The sequence below is a fragment of the Leptosomus discolor genome, chromosome 13 (genome assembly GCF_034619465.1).
Source record: "Leptosomus discolor isolate bLepDis1 chromosome 13, bLepDis1.hap2, whole genome shotgun sequence".
NCBI lineage: Eukaryota > Metazoa > Chordata > Aves > Leptosomiformes > Leptosomidae > Leptosomus > Leptosomus discolor.
Window position 1 is genome coordinate 16,170,964 of NC_141403.1, and position 18,084 is coordinate 16,189,047.

General features: G+C 40.4%; 1 protein-coding gene across 1 annotated transcript in view; it reads right to left on the reverse strand.

Moving 5' to 3' along the window:
- Positions 1-18,084, reverse strand: part of PTPRM (protein tyrosine phosphatase receptor type M) — a 475,520-nt gene that overhangs the window by 196,175 nt on the left and 261,261 nt on the right. Inside the window, exons 10-11 of the mRNA XM_086472548.1 lie at positions 17,427-17,628; positions 13,589-13,691 (exon numbers count right to left, since the gene is read on the reverse strand). Of these exons, the coding sequence (XP_086328674.1) occupies positions 13,589-13,691; positions 17,427-17,628 (305 nt within the window). The remainder of the gene's footprint in view (positions 1-13,588; positions 13,692-17,426; positions 17,629-18,084) is intronic.

Here is an 18,084-nt window from a genome sequence, read left to right on the forward strand (position 1 = left end):
TAATATGATAAAATACTGTACTGCCATTAAAAGGAATGGAGTAACAGAAAAAGAGGCAGTCTTCGTGCAAGAGCCTGCCTGAGTCATTTCTACTTTCAAAGAAATCCAGGGCCACTTGCAAACCACAGGTTTCTTCCTCAATAGCCCTGTAGCTACACAAAGATAAAGTATAAAAATAATAATAAAAAATGCATTGAGAAATAATGTGATGTTCTTAAAGAATAGGAATATTTCCTCAGATCTAAGTCCGTACGTAAATGGTAAGATACACTGTTGCTCATTCTCCTGTATTCAGCTCCCGAGGTATGTTCATTATGTAAGATGCTGCATCCTAGAGCAGTGGTTTTCATTCTGTTCTCTGCAAATTCCTAGAGATGCACAGTTTGAAAAAGGTAAGAAAACCAAACATATAGCTTACAGATTTAAAATCACAACATAAAGATTAGCAGATAAACTGCAATAACTTCAGGGGTTTACAAATTTTTAAAAAATCACTTCTACTAAGAAAAAACTTATTACAAGTAAGCAATATTTTACTTCAATATTTTCTAGTAAACCATGAAATCCTGTAATGCTGTCGCTGTGCCCTGGAGAGTGTCCTTGAGGTGTGGACACTGCAAATGTTACAACATTCCCATGTGTAACTATGGCAAGTGGCACAGCTCTTATTTAGGAATACAAAATAATACGCACATGTAGATTGATCAAGGAGCCTGAATATTACACAGAAATAGAATCACAGAATCACAGAATGGCTTGGGTTGGAAGGGACCTTAAAGACCATCCAGCTCCAACCCCCTGCCATGGGCAGGGACACCTCCCACCAGACCAGGTTGCTCCCAGCCCCATCCAGCCTGGCCTTGAGCACTGCCAGGGAGGGGGCAGCCACAGCTGCTCTGGGCAGCCTGTGCCAGGGCCTCACTGCCCTCACAGGGAAGAATTTCTTCCTAATATCTGACCTAAATCTCCCCTCTTTCAGTTTGAAACTGTTACCCCTCATCCCATCACCACCCTCCCTGATCAAGAGTCCCTCCCCACCTTTCCTGCAGCCCCTTTCAGCACTGAAGGCTGCTCTAAGGTCTCCGCAGAGCCTTCTCTTCTCCAGGCTGAACACCCCCAACTCTCTCAGTCTGTCCTCACAGGGAGCTGCTCCAGCCCCTGAGCATCTTCGTGGCCTCCTCTGGACCCGCTTGAGCAGGTCCGTGTCTGTCTTGTGCTGGGGGCCCCAGAGCTGGACGCAGCCCTGCAGGGGGGTCTCAGCAGAGCAGAGGGGCAGAATCCCCTCCCTCGACCTGCTGGTCCCACTTCTTTTGATGCAGCCCAGGATATGGTTAGCCTTCTGGGCTGCAAATGCACATTACCAGGTCACGCTGAGCTTCTTGTCAACCACTAACATCCCCAGGTCCTTCTCCTCAGGGCTGCTCTCGATCCACTCATCCCCCAGCCTGTGTCTGTGCTTGGGGTTGCCCCGACCCAGGTGCAGGACCTTGCCCTTGGCCTTGCTGAACCTCATGAGGTTCACATGGGCCCATCTCTCCAGCCTGTCCAGGTCTCTCTGGATGGCCTCCCTTCCCTCCAGCATGTCAATCGCACCACACAGTTTGGTGTCACCTGCAAGCTTGCTGAGGGTGCTCTCAGTCCCACTGTCCATGTCACCAACAAAGATGTTAAACAGCACTGGTCCCAATACCGACCCTTGAGGAACGACACTTGTTACTGGTCTGCCGTCAGACATCCAGACGTTGACTGCAACACTTTGAGTGCAACCATCCAGCCAATTCCTTATCCACCTAGTGCTTCATCCATCAAATCAATTCTCTCCAATATAGAGACAAGGATGTCGTGTGGGACAGTGTCAAATGCTTTGCACAAGTCCAGCTAGATGACGTCAGTAGTATTTAAAGCAGATCAGCTAATGGATTAATGACACAATGTTAACACTAAAAGAGTGAGATTTTTCTATACTCTACAAAGCTGTGCACTGGAAACTCAGTATTGAATTGGGCTGGGGAATTAAGCAAATAGATGTATTAAAATAAGTGGTCTATAAGTAGAGGGAGAATGCTTATTTTCTCCCTTTTTCAAGGAAGCTCTGCAATCTGCTGGTTTGTGTGTAGCATAGAAAGAAAAATATTTGCTGAGGCAGCTGAATGAATACACAAGCCAATTTCAACAGTGTTTTTGATTCAAAGCTTGAAAACTGTTTACTGCTCATTAAAGCACTCACAGCGGATATGAAGTTTTTAATCTATTCAACCAGGGGATGCAACACGGGGCATGAAGAAACTAGCTCAAACAGATTTGCTGTGGTGGTTTAAGATGTTGTCTCATTTGTCCATTTTCTCCTTCTGCCAGATGCTACGCTTTCATGGGATGCTTGGTGGAAAGCAGCACGTCTGTGCTTCAGTTGCAAGTGAAAAGCCTAGCGTTATCACTTAAGCAAGCCAAGCCACAGACACATTTTCTCCTGCAGACTCTGCTCTGGGAGATCTGGACCAAAGCAAAAATAACCACAGCAAAATTCTCGTCTCTCAATGCTATCGTCTCTTCCCACAACTCAAATGCAGTGGGTCCTCGTCCAGCAATTTGGAAATGGAGATTACTGCCTGTGTTCATTTTCATCCTTTCTTCTCTACAAAAAGGCTCTGCAGGGCACTCTAATCAGCAGTGCCGAATGATGCAGGCAGATACAGAAAACCAGTCCGTTTTTGTGGCATTGTCCCCAGTTTCTCAGGACTTCTGTGGATAAATACAAGGCTGACCTTCTATTCTGTCAGTGAAGGTATAACTCTTCCTCCTCCCTGTACTGGGAATGACTCTGGTAGGATTAGGTAGCATAGAAACCTTGGCAGCATGACACTGTACAGCTCTTCCCACAGGAAATCTGGCCGTAGATAAAAGATTCTGCACAGTTCAGGATTAGTACAACTGTCAAATACAGACGAGATTTTGGCCGTATGTTTCTACTACCCTACGAGACTAATCTTGAAAACAGCTTCAGCTCTAGATGTGAGAGCACAGTTAATTCATTCGCCCTTACCTGATTTCCCTGTGGTAATTTCTCCCTAAATTCAACATTTTTATAATGCCTTAGACATCTGTCCTACTGCTCTCCGAGACTGTTTTAGGCTGAGGCATTCATACTGCTCCTGACTACAGAGATGCTGCTTGCAGTTGTAGAGCCCAGTAAGTGACTCTAATGTTTCTTTATGCCATTTAATGTAATCCAGTTGAGCAGATTAGCTTTTACTTAGCAATGCTTTAAGAGTCATGATGCTTGTTATAAATGCCAGTGATTTCCTTTCCTACTTAAATGAACAGTGTAACAGAAAGTTTTCATGTTAAGTTCAATAAAACGAACACTCTTTCAGCATCCAGTACGGGAAATGACTCAGAGCACATCTATAGCTTTTCTTCCTCTTTCCATGCAGCATTCCTCTTTATTCTTTCATCTCCTTCAATGCTACTTAATATTAAAAAAATGCATTCACTTGTTTGCTTCCAATGCATTAGTACACAGAGAATGGGTGAATCAAATATTATTTATAGTGAGAGTTAGTAATTCCCCTAAAATATTTTGTCCTGGAAACCACAGTCCTCCTGCCATACATTTATGTATTAGTAACAGAATCTTTTTTTAATGCAGCCATTTAGTGTTTGCTAGTAAATAAAGGGCTCCTACAAACTTGCTCAAAAAACACAACACTGGAAGAAAAAATTCTAAGGTCAACGGCAGTATGAAAATGCACCATTGTCAAAGAATCTATGGAAAAGGCAATTAAAATGGTACAGGTTACTTCTGTGTTGTAACCTCAATTATGAGAAAAACCCTGCAGAGTTTTGGCTCCCTGATGAAGACAACACTAGTCTGTTTGAGCTTCTTGACAAAAGCTTGTGCTTTTGGGGGTGGTTGTCATGTACAGAAAACTGAAAAGGGACTTTTGGCACCATAGTGCCACGTGAGTAACTCTCACACAATACCGCATCTCATAATCATGTCTATAAATTTAGCTAGCATCACCTTCCTGACAGTTGTATCTGTACCTTTTTCAGAGCTACAGTTCACCACTGAGTAGAGATTTTATATTTGACCTGTTTATTTACATGCTCTCTGAACTGAAATTGTTCTTTTGCCTCTCTGAAGTTTATTCCTCTGATGTATTTTTAGAAAACAATCATGTCTTCTCTTGGCCTTAATTGGCTAGCTGAAACAAGTCTAGTCCTTGGTCCCTCCATGTGTAACACAGGTTTGCCAGTTCCCTGATCATTTATGCCATAACGCTCTGCTGCTGTGGTGCTAGCAAACTGGCAGCTCTTGGTAGACGAGAACTAGGCACAGGAGTTTGTGAGGTCCTGATAGTGTCTTGTACAATGGCACTTACAGTTCGTCACCTTTGCTGGAAACCCCTCCTGCTGTGCAGTCTCTTCGCTTATTTCACAGTCACACCACAAGCAATACACACTTTCTTCTCCCATTTATTTCCAAAAAATGAGCCTCTATCTTACAACGTGCATCCTTGTTATTAGCTCATAAAATGAAAACTTTTGCATCTCATCCTATTTGTAGGAGGTTAATCCTGAAGGCTATTCAGTATTTTCTGTGCAGTATTCCAATCCAAAGCTGCAGGCAGGATCTGCTTTTACTGCCAAATGGATTATAACGGTTATGTTTATATTTGATATCTATAAACAAAACATGCAGAATGTTATTGGGTCACCTCTCAGTTGCTAACTCAGTACTTCACAATACAGCACAACAAGCATGTACTTACATCATGGCCACTGGTTTAGAGCTCTTCTGAGCCACTTAAAAACACATAATTTAAATTCTTACAAAAGAAAAGCAACTGAATCTCAAGAACCACAAAAAAGAAGTATATGACATGGCTAAAGCACAGAAAGATTGAAGCTCAACATTGCCAAGGCTTCAGTACTAACAGGGCCCAAGCAGCTATGGCTTCCAATACGACCTGCGAGACTGACTTGAGTGCTCATTTAGTGAAACGGGTGAAAAATCCCTAAAAGCAACTCCATACTTTTCACTTGGGACATCTCTCTTCAGCATCCAGCACTCGAGAGCAGAAATACTGACGAGATGCAAACCTTCACGAAAATTAAAGAACCACAGTGAGAGATAAGCCACAGTGGAAAATCTAATTTCACATTGACATTAAGGATACAGGAAGCACACATGCATCATACACAGCAAGATCAACAATGAAAGCTCCCAGAGACCGCAATGGGTTATATGTGCCTCACAATTCCTAACCACAGTTTTACAGGAATTTAGAATGGGTCACTCAGCACTGTGGCTACAAACTAACATACACATCGTCAGAAAATGACTTTAAAATGTCTCCAGAAAGTACATCCCCACATAATCCTGTTCAACAACCACTGGGGGAAATGGAGCTGACTCACATACTCCCCTCTCAATCCTTCCACAGCACACAGTAAAACGAAAACAAACCCCTGGCATACTTCAGTAAATACAGGGCAACAGCATCTCTTTCTTACATTTTCAAGGAGTGCTCTGGTTGTTCTGCCTTTGAACTCATGTATGTATAAACTGAGTACACTTTCAAAAATCCGCAATGCAGCAAGTTCCAGCGATGTTCGTAACTCTTTCATTACGGTCCATAAATTAAACACCTCTCTCTCTCAAGGCGAGTGCCCAGACATACATTTCAGCCCCCTACACACTCAGTGGGAGAGAGAAACACGTTTCTTTACAACTCCAGAGGGCTACTCTGAGATGAAGGTGCAATGGTACCTCTCATACTGTCTCTACGGGGTGATCATTGTGCCTGTAACTGAGGAACTACCTAAACTCAGCCAGAAGAAGATGCTTACATTTGAAGACCTGAAAGGCACTTTACTTGGAGCTTTACTGTATAGATCCACATTGGCTTAGGGTACAAATGTCTGAGCTGACTGATGAGAGATGTGACAGTCACGGCAGCTTTTTCCACAATAACCTAAAGACTTGAACATGTTCTCAGAAACTGGAGGCCAGGGTTCAATACTGTTTTGAACCCGAGAGGTTTCACCACACTGCTCCCACCCCCCAGCCATCTGAACAACGTTACTGTGGTCTCCTGTTGAGGTTGGCCTAGGATGCAGACAGAAATACAAGAAGAATCAGAGAACCAGGAAAGCATTCATGAAGGGATCTGTCTAATCAAACAGAGACTCTCCTTATTCTGTCCATTATTTCTGTTTTTATTCAATGACCATCTGAAAGATAACACATTAAAAGTCCTGTGAGAAAGGAAGAAGGACTTCAGTCCTCTTGCTTGCTTAGGAGGAGCTTTAGGAACTTTGTGCTCCTAGCTAGAAGCTTCTAATGGTTTACTGAGAACACAGCGACACTCGAGAACAGGTTGGTAGCTCAGACTTGCTAACACTGAGCTGCCTAAAATCCATCTAAGCTGTATGCATAACAGGAGATTGAATAGAGAAATGCAACACTGTCCTCCCTGTTAAATGGTTTGAAAGGTTCCCAGTAGGGCTTTGACACCAGCCAGCTACCACTCTCCCCAAAATTTCTAGACGTGAACCAGGGCCCGCTCCCAACTGGCAATGTGTAGGTGGTCATTGTGCCTGGGAGCTCTGCAGTATGAACACGGACTGTTTTAAGCCAGCTGGCCTCAGTACCAGAGAACGGTAGAGGGCATACAAAAGTCACTAGCAAATATGCACACCTAAAGCCTGAACTCCAGTAGACTATGCTGAGCTCTGAGTAGCTACTCCTTGGAAAGGGATCATGAAAAAATGACACTGTTCTGTTCCTTGCATACTCAAGAGACTGAGCTGTTCATTTTAGTAAGCAGATTTAAGAAAAATATGTTTTATCAATTCTGACTGAAGCTGGCAATCCAGAGCCCACAAAACAGGGTATGAGTTTCAGAAGGTTATACGATTCACGAGTTGCATTTGCTGCTGGACTTCATCCTTCACCAGGGAGATTGGAAAAACCCCGTGGTCCAAAGGATGTTAGTAGAGAACTAGCCTAGACGAACTGGACTATCATGCTGTCAGGAGAGGTAAGCAATACAGAGAAGACTATCATTAGGCGTTATGCAAAGATACGGTTTCCACTGCATCCTACTTAAGGTCAGCATGTAGAAGGAAGGTAAAAAAAAAAAAAAAAGCAGAGCCTCATAACAGTGCAGCAAATTTTTCAGTTGTTAATTATAACCAAAACCTGTGAGAAAGTATCAGCGAGTTACAAAACTGAAAAATAATCTCTTCAGAAATACGGAATAATCTGTTCTTTCTTTTATCCTGGAATTGCTCTAGCTTGCTTTACACATCACAGATTAATTTTTTATTAATCATATTGCTAAATGACAGATAGCATTACATGCTGAATTCTCAGTGGCACACATTACCAATTAAAAAAATCAAGAATCAATGCTCCTTTTTACCCAGGGACTATGTGAGAAGTCACAGTAAAAGGACCACGGGAATTTCTGAACAAGCCAGAAGGACGTGTGAAGCTGCACCACGCATGCCCAGGCAACACATACCATAAATTTTAACTCAAGTCACAGTAAAAATCCAAAGACAAGTTCTACTGCATAACAAAAAAGAATTACAGCATTTTTACAGCATAAGCAATTATTGTACTGTTCCCTCAATGAAACTGAAATTGACCCTTCTGCTGTAAATAATTATACTTGTTGCTATAAAGAAGTGACAATTATGGGCATTAATAAAACCCTGTCCCTTCTGTACCACAGACATCCTCAAACAAGTTTACTGGCTGCCTTACAGCTTGTAAAACTATGATTTGGAAATATAGTTTGCAGGCAAGAACTGACCCTACAGCATACAATTCAAGGCTTTATGTTTACAGACCCTTAAACACAGAAAGATTGCTTGTGGCAAGCGAATTAAAGAATGGACAGTAAGTTCCCTTTGTGCTCTTTAGACATTGTGGTCTCACATATTTCAACAGGCTACATGTTGAACATGACAGTTCAGAATACTAGTGAGTTAGTAATGCTACCTGAACATGCATAGTAACACCATTTCAACATTACCATTTCTTTATCATAAATCCATCAAATATCTAGACCATTTTATCAGTGAGCTCTTGAAAGGCCAAAGTTTCACTAGCTGTTTTACTGGGAAGCTTTCCAAATCTCTCCCAGTTAATGTACAGTTCTGATAATTCTCTCCTCAGCTGTGTCTACGTGAGATATTCTTTTTTTCTCATTACTGCATTACCATGTAATGTCACTGGGAATAGAAGGAAATTACAATAACATGCTGGCATTACATAACGTGCTAGGTAGGAACTGTGAGAGGACAGAGCTAAAAATACAGATATTGCAATGCTTTTATTTGCATGTGCTGTTGCCGTGTTTTTTCCCACACAGATCACTAACATGTCTCTTACTGTGCCAATCAGCATTCTCCCATTCAAAACTCATTTGTTCACTCATCCTGAATTTATAATCATACTTATGATGTCTGCCTCCACAATTTATGCATGGGAATTAATGCTGCACTCTTACCATGTAACGTAGAAACTCAGACTGAGATACCAGTACCTCCTCTTCTCTGAGAAGTGGACTGCAACTTTGAGGCCCAGTCATGTGGCTGCCATGTACTCACAGCAGCAACGCAAGTGCCCTGTGGTCTCTTCAACATTATGGAAAATGTCCTGAAACTTTTATATTCTGAGTGCTTGAAGCCCTGCTTGTTTTTGAATTCCAATGATACCTGCCACAGGTTTCCAAACAGCTTGGCTAGCTTGCTAGCTTTTGTTTGGGTTTCTTGATTGCCAGTGAAACAATTTAATCTGCTGACCAGGTGAGTGGTTTTGCAAAGTCGGTAAGTTTCAAGAGTAAAGGTAAGTAGTGGCTTCTCTGGAAGGCTGTCTGTCAGATTGGAAGGTCCTGCAAAAGCTCTCTCAGGCTTCAGATGACCACATTCCTTTGTGTGGAAGTGTCTGAACAGTACTGCATGCCCTAACCGACGGGGCACAAAGAGGGAAAACTCCTGCTGCCAGCCTGGGAGAAAGTGAGTAGACACAGTGACAAAGCAGATGGGATGGCCAGACACGAAAAAGGCTGATCCTTGTGGCACCGGTCATGCTGAAGAAAAGAGATGAGGCCCTATGACACATCCTCCTGCCTTGCAATGTGTGCAGCAGGGAAGGGGAGGCAACTGTGACCTCTGCTTCACGTGCAGCACACGGTGGTTCCAGTGGGGAACTGTTGCATTACATACAAGTCTTCACGTTCCAAAGGTGACCACCTCAGTTTAATTTACTCCTTCCCACTGCTAGTCAGCGGGTAGGAATTAGGTGTCCTCTGTCATTCATCTAAGAATCATACTATGAGTGTTGTTGAAATGGCTAAGCCACATACAGAATGAAGTAGTCCCTGGACTTGGGCTGACAAAGGTTTCTCTACACCACGCATCTTCCTTTGAATCATACCATTCCTATCCTAGGGATCATGTGCAGATGGCCTTAATTCCACCTGTGACAATGAACACAGTATTTACAGGGTGCCTTTAAAGGTCTGGATTAGGCCAATAAGAAACATAAATCTCTGTGGAATTTAGACAATGTGAACACATCATGAAGTGTCTATCTGATGAAGTAGTAGAAAGGAGTGCTTATCACTGCAGATAACATATAGTTTGAAATTTCTATGGTAGTTTTCAGATGCACTTCAAAATACTTAATATCTTAATATGGCCTTTTGGGCGGAAATATCATATACATTATTTCTTCAGGGAAGAGAGATTAAAATTAAGCACTTCAAGTAAAGAGATGTTTGCTTTATTTTCCCCATAGAGTTCTTATCCATGCATGCTGAAGAAGTTAAGCACTCTGACAATAAAGGGGATGCACCGAGAGCACACAGACTGCCTTCACTCTAGCACACTCTCAGCTTTCAACTCACATAATTCAAAGTTCATTTGCTTCCTTCTGCATGTTTTCTTCAAGGTACTTTTAAATTATATTACTTGGCAATCGCTGCAATTCTCTCTCTCCCTCTCATCCTGTCTGGGCTTTGCAGCCCCACGTGCTGCTGGACTGATGCCACACACTCAGCACAAGAAAGTGCTCTGGCATCCTAAAGGGCAAGCGTTGCATCACCAGGGCATGGCTAGCTGACACGTTTGGCCCTCCTGTTGGGTCACTTTAGGCTGGAAGAGGAAAGTATCAACTGTCTGTGCTGTCTGTAAGAGCAGAAAGGGTGGGTGAATGGGCCACTAACTGATTAGAAGGGTCTAATGGGGCAAATCCAGCTGAGCCAACCTCTGTGATGTAATATGAGGAAGAGACCAGGAGGCAGAGTAGAGCCTGGACAGTCTTACCCTTCTTGCACCTTTCCCCAGTCTGCTGCTCCTGGTGTGCTTGGTATCGCCAAGTGGTTCTGGTGTTATCTGGGCCAAAATCTTTGGGATGTTACTGTCAAGGCTTTTTGAGGATGTGGCACAGAATTGCAGGAGGAGGGTGGTATGGTGACAGCATTTTGCTGATTATGTGAGCCAGACAGAAGAAGCGGAAACACTCAATCTTTACCATGGCAAGACTAAATGGAAATCTGTGCAACAAAGAAAACTTGCTTCTCCCTGCTGAAGCTAAAAGCTTGCAGGAAAACTTTTCCAGAGAAGGTCACAAGAACCTTTTATAATGGAATGTGGCAAACAATCTAAAGCTCTTTCTTAGATGAATATATAAATAACACTAAATACATGCAGCCACTGAGCATTACATTTTTCATTTCTGTCTATGTGCCAGATCTCTGCAATAGATTAGCATTCCTCAGTTGAAGTATACGGAACTGACCAATCTATGTACCTGCAAGACAATTTGGCCCCAGGGTCTTTTAAACTTTAGGCTAACTTGCCCTGAAGAAGTAGAAGGTACAACTGATACTGCCTCAATAGATGCTGAAGGGCCCTCATAGCATTTATATGCTTTTTACAGAAAATTTTTAAATCTGTACTGACACATACACATACCTTTGGAAGAAAAGAGAACATCCATAATAATACATACATTACACAATTTCCACAGAGCCATCATCTTAAAAAAAAAAAAAGCCTTGCAAATTATAATCATTCTAAAAATCAAAATAGCTTAGCCAGCTGTTAAAGAAGGGCATACATTCATCATTACTGAATGCATTACTGCTTTAACCACATATAATTCTGAAATAATCTCCTTGAAATAAACACAGCAACAGCCATAAAACATGCTGGACCTGAAATTGAAGACAAAGCAAGGAGTATTTGTTGTATTAAAACTCTGACAAAATACATTTTAATCATGTCCAGTCTTATGAACTCTAAAACAACCTGGAATGCCATTTGGCCTTCAAGATTAACGTGTACTTTATCATTGTAAACAGAGCTTCCTGAGCATTTCTATAAAGTCTGCTTTTTGAATCAACACTTAAACAGCATTGCCCCTTCTCTCCTTTTACGTTGTGGTGGTTGTCTGCAGATTCTAAATAAGGTAGAAGATACCAGGATTTTTCATATTTAAGTAGAGAAGAAGAATTTAATCACAGAAAAATGATGGAATTCTGAATGACCTCAGGTATTAGCTCTGTTCACTTGAATGGCAGAATTTGTGCTCTCCTTATCCACCTCAGGAATTAAAGAATTTTTTGTGACATGGCTGATGTGTTGATCAATAAAAGAGCAACGATCATTTACACTGCAAGTTTAGTGCAGTTTCAAAAATCTGCATTAACCAAGCCGGTAGTTGTAGCAGAATCAATAGACAAGGCATCTTGCTTAGTGGTGTGCATAAATGAAGTATGACTAAACTTTTAACACCCAATGAATACAGATTAAGATGATAAAATCCATATGCAGAATGTGTTCTGCAAGCTATGCAATAACTGTGTGCTTGAGTGTAACGCACAATAAAATATTAAAAGTATTCTTACTTTAATTTTCACTCTCTGCTTCACTCAGTATTTACACTGCGAGTTTGCAGTCAGCATCCATTTTATTTTAAGACATGTTGCAAAGGCCCTTGGTAAATCTGCTGCTGTGCGTTCACCTGTCAGTTCTATAGCTTCATGTTACTTTAAATCTCTCCTCCTATTTTCCTAACCACTCATCCCCTTATTTGGCACTTTAATCTCCTAACTAGCTCCTTTCTATTGTCAGTGAAGTTTCTGATGTGTCACTACTGCTATAGGAGTCAATCATCTTTAGTTCATGATGCAGATAAAAGGAATGAAACTGTTTCTTTATTAATGGCCTAATATGTTTGTGTTTATACAACAATGACTCCAACTGGTATTATTTTAATCCAGATGCTTGAATTCAGAAGGACTACACTACAGCTTTCTGAGATAAAGTAAGACAAACATCACATCATTCTGTTTCTAATCTAATTTTCTAAATCAAACAGTTTTATTAAATCTGCTTTAATTACTTTCTGGTTTTTTCTCAGCTGGTTCAGACTTCCCCAAAGTGTTACATTTTCGTTCTAAAAAACTGTCTGAATGACCAAAGGGATGGCTTTTCCTTAATGTAGACCTACATACATATAATATATAATGCAACAATGAATATGTTGCAGAGTAAAAACCCCCTAATCATACATATATAATGTATATAAATGTGTGTGTATATATATGTATCTATAAATATACATTGAATATTCTGAAGAAACCCAAAGGACGTTTATTTTCATTTACACATATATGAGTACAGCAGATCTGTACATCCCAAACAGAAATTGCCAAAAACCTTAGCATCACGATGAAAATAATTGATAGTCATTCACTATAGGTGGAAACTCTGCCTACAGTGACAAAAGAGTTAACCATTTTTATTGATACATGATTAGACAAAAGGGAAAACATCCCATACCTCTGAAAATCTATATTTCTCTCAAACGTATTTTCATTTATTCAGTATTGAGCTCATTACTGTTTCTCATTCAAAATAATCTAACCATTCCTCTGTTTTCTTCACTGAAAAGCATCTTTTATTCTAATCAATGAAGGACTTACACAGCACCATGTATCTGGCTGTGAAATAAACCTCTGCAAATTAGAAATTCATTAACGGGTACTACATAATACTAAAAAATCCAAGCTACTGGTTTTCCAGGTTGATTTTTGTTTTCCTATTGCTGCTATCATGGTCAATTAAACGTAAATACTTTATGCATGTTACAGTACATATTGTTTAAATTGGCTAACTTACTAAAGTTGATTATCTTAAATCTGTGAAGTAAACAAGAAGAGTGAATATTAAAGACAGTAGCTCAGCATTAAAAATGTGATATGCCCTTGAACTTATAACACTGCAGTAAGCAATTACCTTAAAGAAGCCACCCACACAACAGAACTATGGCTTTGTTCCTTATCTTCAAAGAACAAGCCACTTGCATCTGGATCAAATCCTTTAAACAATACACGAAAATTCAACATCAAAGCACTTTCATTTTCTTCAGTTATTTAATTTAATTAGAGCTCATACAGACATGAATTTAGACACTGATTGCTGTGTAGAAAATCCCCAGAAAACATGTTCAAGAAATTAATCAATTTGGTTTTAATTTTATAAAGATTTTTTCCGCCAGTACCTGACAGGAGCGCCTCTGCTCTGTGCAGGTTTCAGCAAGACTGTCACAGTGCTGTCAGTTTGATTCAAAGGTGTTTCAAGTTCATATGGTGGCATAGAGGGTGCTAGAACAAGGAAAGAAAAGAGAGGCAAGAATAATCATTATTCCTGTATTTCTTCTTTCAAGAGCTGTATCTTTGTTTGAATAGGTAATTTTAAAGTCTTCTTCAAATATAAAGACCATACTATAGGTCTAAATGCTTTCTGTTACAACACAAGTGTGAGACAACTGTTAAATAACTTCAGAAAAGGACCCATAAAACAAAGAAAGAAATCCCAGCTCACCGCCAATTTCAAGACACAAAACACAGGCTAGCAGGAGTAAGTTTGCAGAAAGTATTCAGTATCCATGACTTGGAAACGAAAAGTTATCTCAAGAAAAGCATCTGCAAATGTGCATGCTGAAGTGACCACAGTTTTTGAAACCGAGCCCAGCTTTCTCAGTATGTCAGTGGCATCAGGATGCAGTCTCCCAATGTGTCATTCCTGGAATTTTAACTACTACTGGAACTGTCCTTTGTCTACTGTCCACCACAGACAAAATTTACAATAATGAAGCAGCATTATCACCATGAGAGCTTATCTTAGTTTGAAGCCACGCTCAATAGCACTTTTGCAAATGTGTCTTCATTAAGGAATTGATTATTAAATTTAAATTGTGATTAAAGCAAACGATGCCTCAGCTATTGTCTTTTACTGTTGCTACTTTTTTCAGTGCTACCATCTAGTTGTATTTTTCTCATTATTTTGGCTGAAAAGCTGCTCAGTTAATTGGTTGTTTAGCCGTCTGTTGTATCCTTATTGTCCAGTTCTTGATGATGGTACACAATTAATACATTTAAAGGCTACAGAAGCAAAAAGCGGTCATTGCAATGATCTTTTCTGACCACAGGAATAATGCAGGGCAGTGAACTTCCCTAAACTAATTCCTGCTTGAAAAAGAAAATATATTTTGTGGAGGACAGGACCTTTTCTTTAGCAGGTTCTTCCAATGGCTAATTATACTGCATGTTGAACGTGGAGACCTATTTGACATCTCAATTTGTTTAGCTTCATCTTCCAGCCACTGGATACTTTGTGTACCATACCGATGAAGTCACTCAGAGTTTATTATGCTCCACATACAGATAATCATAGAATGACATCAACCCCTAGGCTCCTCTAGCAAATTACATCGCTCCAACAACATGAGTCTTTCTTTCAAGTGCATATTTCAATCCTTTTCACCTTCCCAGTAGCAGCTCTATCTACTTGAAAGGTATATGAACTTCTTTCTCCTTTATCCATAATGCCCTATATATCCAAGGAAGGACTGCACTAACACTTTTGACCACAACTCTTCAGTCTGCTGTGAAAACATTAACATCTTCATCGCTTTTCATTGATATTCACCAGTTTTTAAATGTTTCACAAATAAAAACCCTAATTTTCAAAAACCTCCTTGTAAGCTGAGAGGGTTTTATTGTGTTTACAATCCTGGATATAAGGCACAAACATTCAGATAAATCATTTTAAGTAATGTGGGTACCCACTTTGAGTAGCCTAAAGGTATAAGTATTACACAGTGCTTTAAAGATTCCGACACAATTTTCATGTATTTCGGTTTTGCAGTTTTGAACATCCAGGACTTGTTCACACAATGCCCCATTCTCAAGCTGACCATCCTGAAAGTGAGGGAAGGACAGAGTAACTGCATCTCCAAAAAGCTGTATGAACTCTGAATGGTTTTGTACCACTATGTCATTTGTCGCCCTTGGTCTCCTGCCCACATCTTAACAAGTCTTGGAAACTTCCTAACTTATGACTCCTAGGTCCTACTTGCACACTTTACTAATCTTAGTCTCCATCCATCAAAACTGTCTTCCTGTCCAGGATACGAGTTGTAGTTCTCCAAGTCCCACCTTTTAGTCCTGGCTACTTTTCCCCTTCTCCACAGATACTTGGATATTATTTATTCTTACTCTTTTCTCTTGTCTAGGTTAGGACTCTTCCTCCACACTGCCCACATGTAATGAAGGAGCTTATCAATAAAGAAAGAAAACAGAAGATATTCTTCCTGTTCATAGTTTTTGCAGCTGCACACCCTGGTCTTCAGCAGCATAAAGCGCAGTTGCACTAAAGGGTAAGGCCCTTAGGGACTCCACAGCTGCCTTGGGCCATGCTGAGTTGATGAACACACAGGCAAGGCTCTAAAAGCTTGGAGAACTTCAATCTCTTTAGTGAGTACGGCATCTACTGTGATATTTGCTGTGCAATTCTGTCAAGTTTCCACCATTTGTGAGCAAACCACAGTATTTATAAATTGCCCAAATCTGGACAGATTTTCAGAGTGATGGCTCAGAGAAATGTCTCTCTTCTTGCTAAATATTTAAATCCATGTTTGAAAGCACTTCAGTAATGTATTGGTCGCCAGGATTTTCTATTATGCCAGGCCTGTTCCTGAAATGCATGAAATTCTTCTTAGTATGAAAGGCAGCACAAAAAATTTCAGCCCACACAGCTGACTTTTCATGAAGTTATATGCAACGGAAAACAGTCTTCTAACAGAGTGCCCATCAATTTTGATAGCATGCATCACTACAAGCTCTGCTTTTGGTAACACATATTTACAAGCAGAATCTGCCATCCTAACTCATATCAAGTCTTGCTGTGTCAGGAATTGATTTCTGATACAGAAAGTTTCTGCTCAGTACAGGGAAGGGGATGGAAAACGAACTCTACTGATGATTTTCTAACTTGAAAATAAACTTTTTTTTTTCCTCTACAAACCTCTGTAATGGCAGTAATTTTCACCTTGCATTAACCGCCCTTTCCTATAATAAGAAAAAAGAAATTGCTCTATTTCCGATTAACGCTTGTTACTTTTTTTCATTCCACTGAGGACGGAAAATGAATGATGGGGGAAAGTATACAGAATGCAAGTAAAAGAGAAAGAAGATTTTGTACCCAAATGCTTTCCTTTATCCTTTCTGAAAAGCACAGCTGACCACGAATAGATAGGCAATTTTTTATAAATATTATCAAGGGGCCATAGTTCAACTGTCAGTTTAATACACAAGAAGATTGTAGAGAAGTGAAGAGCAAAGGGATTTCAACTGTAACTTCGCAAAACATTTTGTCATCAATTACACAAGGATTCTAGAGGATGTAATAGTATTGCATCCCATCAGCTAGAGAAATGAAGTGTTCCTCTGCCGCTGGGAGGGCTTTAAAATATTGTACATGGATCTGTGGAAGTGACAGAGTCATGCTGCTGTTATCTGAAAACCGCTAGTCCTGATGTTCTTGTCGGATACAGTTTCATATCCACTTCAGTCCACGCGCCTGCTACGAACATACGCAGGCTGGCAGTTAGCTACACTTCCTAAGCGTGCGCTAGACATATAGTATTTCTGCTCTACTCTCAATTGTTCATGGCTCATTAAAGAGATTTTCCAGCACCGTTACTGTACTAATTTAGAATCATGTCAAGGCTGACTAAGCTCTGAATGAGATCCTCATCCTCATGTCCAAAAAACCCTATGCTAAATGTTGCAACAGAAGCTGGCACGGACCGCAGGCACATAATTCATAGGGTTTCTTGGGTGATAAGTTAGTTGCGAACAGGAATTTCAAAGTACTAGCTGATGTTTAAGCACTTGGAAATTTTTCAGATATATGTCATTTTGACACCTTCAAGGATGAACACGTATTTTACTTTTTCAATCCGCTGCTTGTCATACCCTGAAGAAGAAGTAAACAACAGAAGAATTACCCATGCCATTATCACAAGCAAACAATAATATTCTTTAACCAAGTACCTGATATTTTAGTGGTGAACTGATTTGTGATTGGAGGTCCAAAGCCTTTAGCTGTGCTGGCTCTGATGGTAAAAGAGTAGGTAGTGCCAGGATACAGTCCAAAGAAGAGATAGTGCGTTTCATTTCCTAGCTTTGAGACTCGTCCACTTTGATTGGATAAATCTATTTCTGGGTCAAAGGAACTGACTGCTTTGTAGGTGATCTGCAAAAGAATAAAAAAGTTATAAACTGCCTTGAGCAGATGGACAGAGATTGCATCTTTATCCAGTAAACCCTTCTGATGTATGCACTGTCAGACATTTTATGATAAGCTATCTTACTCTCTTATACTCTTCAAATCCCAAATCCCACGAAGGGACACAGAAACTCAGCTATAACTGGTAAGAGTTATTACTTTTATAGATACAGAGACTTAGAAGCAGCTAGATTACAACTCTAAAGGATGGGTTCAGCCTTTCATTAATTCCTTCAAGATGCTGGCTTTAACAGTGTCATTTTTTTAATTCACCCTACTGTTGGTTTTGATCTGCAACAACACAAAAACAAAACAACCAGGTAAAAACAGGTAAGCGAACAACAGAAGGCGTGGCCCCCAGTTCCAGCTGTTTTCACTATAATTACACTTTGCTCTGAATAAGATTATCTGCAAAAGATGATA